Here is a 10,051-nt window from a genome sequence, read left to right as displayed (position 1 = left end):
TGTATATATGTATGTATGTATATATATATGTGTGTGTATATATATATTTAAAATCTAAATCAGCAAAGTTACTGAAGCTTATCAGACTAATGTGACGGAGCAATAAAGTACAATATTTCCTTTTTAGAATGTAATGTAGTATGAAAACAATCACAGTCCACCACTGACTAATAGGGCCTTTAAGTGGGTTAACTTGTAATTATTGATAACAATGATGTGTCTGTATCAACAGCTTCTTTTGGATTGATTTATGTTTTCTTAAAGGACCTTGAAGGTAACAGAAGCTTTCTCACCCTCATCAGAATAAGAGTGTGAAGTGATGACTGATATCAATCAGTTCAACTTTGTCAGCTATTCGATTAGTTGTTAACTATTATATTCATCTAAAGTGTCAATCCTTAAGATGTCAGTCCTGGTTGATCTCTGATTCCAGCTTCTTGTTCTGGGTTCTTTACTCCTCTGTGACGGCAAACTGAACATCTTTGAGTTGTGGACAAAACGAAACATTTTAAGGGCTTTGGGAAACACTGATTGACATTTTATAGACCAAACAACTGATCGATTAATCAACGAAAAACAATTGACAGTGAAATGAATCAACAGTTGCAGCCCTCTACATGTTATACGTCTTCTGTCACCTCGGCTGTAGATGGAAACCAACCGGCTGGGAACATCTTTCCTTCAGAAGTAGCGACATTAAAGCCTTTAAATGTGTTCATGAGTTTGATCTCTCTCCGGTACGGCTGTGTGTTCACGGTGGTTCATTAAGGTTCTTTATTGGTGCTCAGTGGCTCAGAAGAGGAAGAGATATCAGGCTTTGGATTTACATAAATCTATGGTTGAATCTGCAGTAACGTCGACACATCATCTTCTTCTTCTTCTTCTTCTTCTTCTTCTTCATTAGAGTCTGAATGCAGGAGGAAGTGGAAGACGCTGAGGGACCAACACCGGAGGGAGAGGCAGCGGGAGAAGGACCGACGGGAGAGCGGCATCGGGCTCTTTAACTACCGGCCCTGGAGATACTCGGCCATTTTGTCCTTTTTGAACCCGTTCATCGACGCCAGAGCCGCGGGCTGCAACGGCTGGGCTCTGGACCCGCAGCCCTCCCAGCTCCACGCCTCTGAAATGGGCTGCAGCACGACCACCGAAACACGGAGCGACGACGACGACAACTACGGTTTGTACATCCGTCGGGACGGGTACCGTTGGGATTCTATGGATACTCGTACTCTTATCGGTCCGGTTCCTTATCGATACTCTTACTGGTTCTTTTTCGTTATTTTTTGAGGAAAAAAAAAGACAATTAATTAAGAAAATAATCAACATTTCTTTATTATTCTTGTACGTAAACAAATAGTCTTTATTGAGTTCTAAAATCTTTAAAATACGTTCTCATCACAACAATGATCTCACTGATTATCTCTCATTGATGATCCTGTTCTTCTGATCAAACTCCGTATGACATCACTACCGTATGACATCACTACCGTTACCTGACGGCTGCTCCACAAACAGACTGGTGTTCTGCTTGTTGGTCACATGTTGTGATGAACTTACTTGTGAGGGTTTTATTGTGTTTGAGACAACTAGAGTTCTACAATGTGTCCTTCTCTCTGATCATGATGTGAGTCTCACGCTGACACAGAGACAGAGACAGAGACAGAGAGAGAGAGAGGACGTTTGACACGAGGACGTCTCGGTCCAGAACTCAGAAAGTACCGATAGCAGAACCAGTAACTAAGTAACGGGTTCTACTCATTTAGAACTGGGTTCCGGGAGGCATCCCTATACATAATGTCCAGAATTATGTCCCCAAAATGTCTTTACGGCTGCACGGACAGTGTTTGACATGTTTCTCAAATTGAAAAGACGTTTTATTGGGGCTACAAATGATGATAGTTTACAGGGACGCACCAGTTTTTAAACTTTTCTTCTGATCACAGCTGCAGGATGAAAATAAAACGTGATTGCTTTAATCTGTCTCAGCAGACGTCTCTGTAGTCGACGCCACAACAACAACAACAACAACAACATCGTCCTCAGAGTTTGTTCAGAGGAAGCGTCCGTCTTCCGCCGGCAGAGAAGCCATCGGATTCAAAGAAGCGAAGATGGAGGTGACCTCGGAGAGCGCCGCCAGAGACGACTGTGTGCAGATGCAACAGCACGACAACATGAAGGAACTGTTCGAGGTGATGATGCAGTCGGTCACGTCTCTAGCCGCCTCCTTGGCCTCTTCGCACTCTTCCTCGCAGCCCTCAGATCAGCCGATGCCTCCTGCGGCCCTGCAGCCTGATCTCCATCACCTCCCGACGCACCGCGGCCCGCCGCTGCCGTCCTGCACCGCCTCCAGGCTGAACCACCTGAAGACGGAGGAGCAGGAGGCCGAGGTGGTGGAGCTGCTGGACGACCAAACCGACGGCGAGGAGGAGGAGGAGGAGGAGGAGGAGGAGGAGGAGGAGGAGGAGTGCGGCGCCGCGGTGTCCACCAGGCCGACCCGGGCCAAGAGGAAAAGCAGCGACAGTCTGCTGGAGGAGTACCTGAGGAGGATGGAGGCTCAGAGAGACCGGGACCTGGACCAGAGAGACGATGTCACCCTGTTTTTACTGAGCTTGGCTCCGGCCATGAGGAGACTTCCTGCTGAGAAACAGTCGTGGGTCAGAACCAAGATGCAGCAGTTTCTACACGAGGCCGAGTTTGGTGCTACGAGTTTTCAGTGATCCCGAAAATATTTTACATTTTTATAAATACTGTATGGATCCCATATTTGTGGACTTTAACAAAAAAATATATTCACCTACAAAAGAGTTAGTTTTCTCCATTTTTATGATTGTGTAACTTCTCTTTTCACAGTTTCTTTTGTGCTGTTTTTTAATAAAAAATCCTCTTGTGACTCGTTTATATTTTGATAAATGAATTATTAAAGTGAGGACGTTAAACAACATTGATCTTTCTTTACGTGAAGAAAACAAACAGATTGGTGATTGTTGTAAAGTGAAATATATTGATATATATATATATATATATATATATATGAAAGTCCAAGCACAAGTTGTTCTTTGATAATTTGATCGACTGTGAATTTGCACCACTGAAGCAAAAATATCAACCGGTTTCTTGCATATTATGTGATTTAATATGATTCATTATTTTAGTGTACATTCTGCATATTGCTAAATAAAGTTGTGTTGCATCAAATTACCAGAAATACAAGCCTGATTTATACATTTCATTCCTAAACACGTGGAAAACATTATTTATTGTGGCTGTTAACTGTATTTTCTGATTTATGGAGCGATGAAAAGAGATTTCTATAATTCTCTCCAAAAAAAACCTGTTGACTCTAATATGTCAACAAAATTAATCAGTAGTAGTAGTAGTCCTAGTAATAGTAGTATTAGTAGCAGTAATAGTAGTAGTAGTCGTAGCACTAGCATTAGTAGTATTAGTAGCACTAGTAGTAGTAGTAGCAGTAGTAGTAGTCGTAGCACTAGTAGTAGTAGTAGTAGTAGTAGTAGTAGTAGTAGTCGTAGCAGTCGTAGCACTAGTAGTAGTAGTAGTCGTAGCACTAGTAGTAGTAGCAGTAGTACTGACACTAGTAGTAGTAGTAGCAGTAGTAGTAGTGGGTTAGGGTTAGTAGTAGTAGTAGTAGTAGTATTACTAGTAGTCGTAGCACTAGTAGTAGTAGTAGTCGTAGCACTAGCAGTAGTAGTAGTCGTAGTATTAGTAGTCATAGCACTAGCACTAGTAGTATTAGTCGTAGTAGTAGTAGTATTAGTAGTAGTAGTAGTACTAACACTAGTAGTATTAGTAGTAGTAGTAGTAGCAGTAGTAGTAGTAGCATGAACCTCAGAGTGACGTCATGAATCCACGTGTCTCTGTTTTATTGTTTTTATTGTTGCAGAGTTCAGCTCTCGGGCCTCTGGAGGCTCTATTTGTGGACTTGGTGACCTTTGACCCCTGCTGCTTTAGTTAGGCGAGTGAACCGTCTGGGAAAGGGACAGGGATTTGCCCAAACCCTCCACGAGTATTTCAGTGATCCCGTGTGTAAAATAAGATCTACATTATGCTCTTTTTCTGTCAGTGCAAAGTGGAAACTTCTCATAAGATACTATGAATAAAGTCAGTTATTCTGTGTCCTCGAAGCTTTTAAAGGGAATCTAAAGGACGACACGTTTATGTGTTTATTCTACCATTGTGTCTATTTGACTTGGTTTGTTCTCAGACTCTGATCCAGAAATCTCCACTTCAGCAGCTCTTACATTCACCAAACTTTACTCTTTCATTCCTCTCTGTGTGCTGAAGGTTAACACAGAGGGGTTTGTTCACACATCACTCACACACTCATTTATACACATTTATTAATAAAACATGGAGGAAATAGATGTTTTAATGTTCTGATTAGAGTGATGTGAAGAGATATCATAAACTTCCTCTGTAAAAACCTTTAACTCTAATATGTCAACAAAGTAAAACAAGAATGATGAACCTGGCTTTATTTAATCTTCAGATTTATGTTGTGGAAATGTATGAAAATTTGCAAATATTTCATTACATAATTCCTCATTTGCATATTTAAACAACTTCTAAAACAAAATATAATTGTCTTAATGAGTTGATATATCCAAGTTAAAATGTTTACCTTATTCACAAAAACATGTACTTAAAGTACCAAAAGTAGTATTCATTATGCAGCAAAGAAGACCCCTGACAGTAGTATATTATGATGTAATATTTTATTGAATTATTATGAAACAATAATGTTAAACTTGGCTTCATCCAATGTTCACATTTATGTTCAGAACCCTGAATTTATGTAATATATATATAGTAAAATATAGATCAATAATAAATATTTATTACTATAAATTATAGTAAAACATTATAACAAACAAGCTGACAAAACATCAAATGTTCTTCACAATGGAGCGATGAAAAGAGATTTCTATAATTCTCTCCAAAAAAAAAACCTGTTTAATCTAATATGTCAACAAAATGAATCAATAACTGGCTTAATCCAATATTCACTTTTTTGTTGTGAAAATACCGTATGTGCAAATTATCTCATGACATATATGGATACATTTGTGAAGCATTCTTTGCATGCAAAATTATAAATGTTATCTTATATTCAGTTGGGTAGTTACATTTCTGTTTTGACAATGCATCATAATAAGTTTGTTTTATGTAAAATGTAAATGTTCTGTTAAAATACAATGCTTCCCTCTTAAACGAAGCAGAGTAGAAGGATATAACGTACATTTAAATTAGTACTGAAGTACTTAAGTGTTAGTAAAGCGTTATTATGTAAAATGTAGTGATTAGACAATTTGTAGTACTGTAGAAAAGTCACTGGGTCAGTGATCCGGATGTGTGAAAACTGAGCAGCCCGTGGGAAACCCTTTCAGAAGCCCCGTACATGCAGTCGAGAAGCAGAGATCGCGACGTTACGTCGTCGTCGCCATTTTGTTTCACCGGGAGTAAAGAAATCAACCTGAAAAGCACCGGGCGTGAATATTTTTCCTTTATTTTTGAGCACTTTCAACAGGGCGGATCGGCCTCGTGCACCTGCAGTTTTAGATTAGCGTGGTACGTAAACACCGACGGAAACACGCTGTGTTTTATTGTTACGTTAGCGGCAGAGTAGCTCGTTTAAGTTAGCGTTAAACAGTTGACGTGACATGCTATAGCCGGCATTTTGGAAAAAAAAGGGGGCTCTCTTTTTGGTTGATGGTGAAACAGATGCGTTATGGATGGCTACTATATCCGCACCGAATTCAGAGGGAGAACCAAAATGCTCGACATGATTAAGTTCTAAAGTGTGTATGTGCGTGTGTTCTTCTGTTTATTTTAACATTTAGTTTGCGGCTGCACGCGCGCGCTGAAGAGACTGCGGCCTGTTGATCCGCACGAGCCATAGCTAGCTAACATTAGCTAGCGTTATGCTAACAAGAGGCGTGGTGGATGTTTTGTTTTTGGAAAACCAGCTGGATTTTTAACTTGAGATTACTATTATAGTATTTATTTTATTAGTCGTTTAGTGTGACATGAACCGCACTCTCAGAACTATTGGACGTTAAGTGTCACGTGGTAAAGTTGGCCAAACGATCCAAAATTTTGTTTTTTAGTTAAGTTTTACTACGTCCCGGTTTACTTTAGCTTGCTGTTTAATGTTGTTGCTATCTACAACATTATATATATATATATATATATATATATATATAGTATTCCTATAAGTTAACTGTACACTGGTGTATATCTTATACATATTTAATTATGTGCAATATAAATACACTGTGCAATACTATTATTCTCTCTGTATATACTGTATAATATTTTAGTTATTGTGGATTTGTTACTTATTTAATATTCTTTACTGTTTTATTACTTATTTATAATACTTGTTTTGATCTTGTTTTTTACTATGTCTCTTGTTTGCACTATGCATATACATATAAACATATGTTATATTATATTCCTATATGTTAACTGTACACTTATACATATTTAATGAGTTGTTGGAGGGAGCTCGAAATAGTGCATTAATATCATCAATATATAATAATATTGAACTCGAATAGTGCAAACAAGTATTGTAAATAAGTAATAAAACAGTAATAATAATACAACAGTAAAGAATATAATATCACTGCGGGACTAATAAAGGCTTATCTTATCTTAAGTTGTTGTTAACCTGCAGTAACGTCTCACATGCACAGATGTCTGCAGACATGGCCACAGATCATGTAAACGGGAACGGGACGGAGGAGCCGATGGACACTACAGCCGAGGTGACCCGCTCGGAACACTTCCCAGCTCTACTCGAGGCTGGTCTACCTCAGAATGTGGCTGAGAAGCTAGATGAACTTTACGTAGCAGGTAAGCAGACAGTGTGTGTGTGTGTGTGTGTGTGTGTGTGTGTGTGTGTGTGTGTGTGTGTGTGTGTGTGTGTGTGTGTCTTGCCTTTTACCTGCAGTGAGAAAGAAAAAGCAGGTTGATACAAATGTGAGGCGTTAACACACTTGCTATTAGATTTGTCACAGGTGTGGAGTAGTTTGGGCGTATCTGTAATAAGACTTTAGAATAAATCACCAAATCAATCACACGACTAGAACACTGTTTGTTTTGTTAGGTTCAATCTTTGCACTGTTGGTTTGTTAGTTCATTTTAATATTATTCTATTTCATTGTATATATTGTGCATTTTTATATTTAATATTTTTTACTCTGTTATTTTTATTGCTTTACCTGTTTCTATAAATGCTGCTGTAGTGAAATAATTTCCCCTTGTGGGATTAATAAAGTATCCAGCTAGCTATCTATCCATCCATCTGTCCGTCCATCCATATCTCTATCTATCCAGTTGTTGTATTGTATAGGCAGCGATGGAAGAAGTAGTACTTGTTTCTTTTTCCTAAGTTAAAGTAGCAATACCACAGGGTGGTTAAAGTAAAAGCCCTGCATTCAAAATATTAAGTGAAAGTACAAAAGTATCGGCATCAAAACATACCCGTATACTAAAAGTACTATCAGAATAAAGTGTATCACATTACAGGAATATTTATCGGTAATGTGTTCATCACTTTAATGTTGCAGCTGATCATTTTAATCATCTTCTATATTCTGTAATAACACATCATTTATTTGTTGGTTCAAATTTTGTATTTATAATCTAAATCTGCAAAGTAACTAAAAAATATAAAAAATAATGAGTGACATAAAAAGCGCAATATTTACATCTGAGATTTAGTGGAGTAAAAGTCAAATGTATCCTACAGTACTAATACACGTATATCTAGAGGGAGTAACGCATGTTTCTAAATTCTGAGATGGCATATTCACGGTTCCTTCATCACCTGGAACACACACTCAATCCCCACAGACATCGTCACTAGAGCTCCACAAGTGGAAACACATATTATCTATATCTATATCTCAGCAGACTTGGTCTTTGATAAAGTGATAGCTATAAACAATGGTGACTAGGGAAATGAAACTTCAATCGCTCATCAGTGCCGTTGTTCTGTAATAGGCTGATAATGAGGGCGTAGTAAACGTGAGCTGCAGGATGTCGGAGGGAATAAGTTGTTTGCGACTAAATAATTTACTTTGCATTCAAACTTCTGTTGATGAAATCAGGAAGTGAAGTCCCTTAACAGAAATACATAATTTAAAATGAATCTTTCGTCCTTTGTGGCTTCAGGTCTCAGTACAGTGATGCTGTTGAGTAGAGAGAACTGAATATATGCCTCACATTTATGGAGATGTTCTTCATTTTACTCTGTTTTTATAACTTATTGAACCGAATGTCTTTGGGTTTTGTTACAAAACACGACATTTGAAGACATCACCGCAGACTTTGAGAAACAGCGATGGATGATTTTCACTGTTTTCTGACGTTTATAACGCGTATACCAAACGATTAATCTGCAAACTAATCTGCAGGTAAATAAATAATGTAAATAATGATTAGTTTACAGGCCCAAAGGGTGTTTTGTTTGAGAATCTTGTAATCTGGTTCTAGCTGCTCGGCCAAATGTTTGAGCAGCACTGTTGTTTTGATTCATGCATGTCTAAAATATTATTATACTTGATAATGAAACGTGGAAGCAATCATTTAGTTCCTTCTGGTACGAATCATTTATTGTGATGAAGCCTCTCTTGTGCAGCTGCTTCATAGCTGAGTCACATGTCCTTTGTTTTGCAGTGCGTTTTAACATCATATTTACATTTTTCTCTTTCTTTTGCGTGTGCTTACAGGCCTAGTAGCACATAGTGACCTAGACGAACGAGCTCTTGAAGCTTTGAAAGAATTCAACGAGGAGGGAGCTCTGCAAGTGCTGGTCCAGTTCAAAGAGAGCGATCTGTCACACGTGCAAGTAAGTTTAAATCCTCTAACAGACAACGGCCTCTACGTCTAAAAAGGTTATTTTATTTGTAGATAAAAACCTTTCCTTCCTCACAAAGTGCTTCTCTCCTGCAGAACAAAAGTGCCTTTCTCTGTGGAGTGATGAAGACGTACAGGCAGAGGGAGAAACAAGGGACGAAAGTTTCAGATTCCACTAAAGGACCCGACGAGGCCAAAATCAAGGAGCTCCTGGACCGAACCAACTACACACTCGACGTAACAACGGGCCAGCGAAAGTACGGCGGACCCCCGCCGGAGTCGGTGTACTCGGGGGCCCAACCCATCGTTGGAACAGAGGTACTTTACTTTACTTAATTATGAAACAACGGGTTCAGTTGAATCTTGCAATAGAACTGAAACGATCAGTCGATCGGCAGTAAAGTAATAAGCAACTATTTTGATCATCGATGAATAAATAGTTTCATTTTTCAAGAAACGATTCCATTGTTTTCTGATTTCCAGCCTCTCAAATTGAGTTTTGCTGCTTTTCTTTGTCATTCATCATTGAAAACTAAATGTGTTTTGTGTATTTTGGGCTTTCTGTCAGATGTTTGAAGATCTCTGGAGTTGTGACGGACATATTTTATATATGTATTGTGAAATAATTTGCGGGGATCTGTGACAAAGTTCTTTCCTGAAGTCTGTAGAATGCAATGTGTAGACGAGGACTTATTTATTTAATATTTAAAACCTCGCTGACGTTGCAATATCCACAGCCATTTTCACATTTAAGATCAAATCCTTTATTAATGTTCTCAAACATGGATCAATGAATACAGTGCTCCTACTTAATATGAAGAGAGAGAGTGGAGTCTGTAAATGTGATGTGTGGATCTTTTAAATGTTTTTATTCTAGATATTTATCGGGAAGATTCCCCGCGACTTGTTTGAAGACGAGCTGGTTCCTCTCTTTGAGAAGGCCGGGCCGATCTGGGACCTGAGGCTCATGATGGACCCGCTGAGCGGCCTTAACCGAGGATACGCCTTCGTCACCTTCTGCACCAAAGAAGCAGCGCAGGAGGCGGTGAAGTTGGTAAGTTAGACAGAATTAAACAAAAAAACATCTCTTCTGGAAAACTAAAGTTAAACACAAGAGTTGAGTCGGGACGCTAGTGTCTGTCTGTCGGGACGCTAGTGTCTGTCTGTC

General features: G+C 38.8%; 2 protein-coding genes across 7 annotated transcripts in view; both read left to right on the top strand.

The window, feature by feature from the left end:
* The first annotated feature begins 72 nt into the window (after nucleotides 1–72).
* LOC116393695 (bromodomain-containing protein DDB_G0278469-like) lies at nucleotides 73–2,973 on the top strand. Of its 2 annotated transcripts, none has more exons than XM_031866234.1 (2): nucleotides 73–1,177; nucleotides 1,990–2,973. In XM_031866234.1, the coding sequence occupies exons 1-2, from the start codon at nucleotides 1,126–1,128 to the stop codon at nucleotides 2,715–2,717; spliced, it is 780 nt and encodes a 259-aa protein (XP_031722094.1). In that variant the 5' UTR covers nucleotides 73–1,125; the 3' UTR covers nucleotides 2,718–2,973. The 2 variants fall into 2 exon arrangements, with proteins under 2 accessions (XP_031722094.1, XP_031722093.1); XM_031866233.1 differs by having other exon boundaries at nucleotides 1,987–2,973.
* Nucleotides 2,974–5,415: 2,442 nt separating this feature from the next.
* The window catches only part of LOC116393655 (heterogeneous nuclear ribonucleoprotein Q-like), a 13,839-nt gene continuing 9,203 nt past the window's right edge, over nucleotides 5,416–10,051 (top strand). For all 5 annotated transcript variants that reach the window (XM_031866185.1, XM_031866184.1, XM_031866183.1 and 2 more), the window contains exons 1-5: nucleotides 5,416–5,586; nucleotides 6,717–6,876; nucleotides 8,757–8,875; nucleotides 8,980–9,201; nucleotides 9,761–9,937. In XM_031866185.1, coding sequence (XP_031722045.1) covers nucleotides 6,717–6,876; nucleotides 8,757–8,875; nucleotides 8,980–9,201; nucleotides 9,761–9,937 — 678 coding nt within the window. In that variant the 5' untranslated portion in view covers nucleotides 5,416–5,586. The remainder of the gene's footprint in view (nucleotides 5,587–6,716; nucleotides 6,877–8,756; nucleotides 8,876–8,979; nucleotides 9,202–9,760; nucleotides 9,938–10,051) is intronic.

This window comes from Anarrhichthys ocellatus, unplaced genomic scaffold, assembly GCF_004355925.1.
Source record: "Anarrhichthys ocellatus isolate YVR2014 unplaced genomic scaffold, GSC_Weel_1.0 scaffold34, whole genome shotgun sequence".
Classification (NCBI taxonomy): Eukaryota; Metazoa; Chordata; class Actinopteri; order Perciformes; family Anarhichadidae; genus Anarrhichthys; species Anarrhichthys ocellatus.
This window is presented reverse-complemented; position numbering and strand designations above follow the sequence as displayed.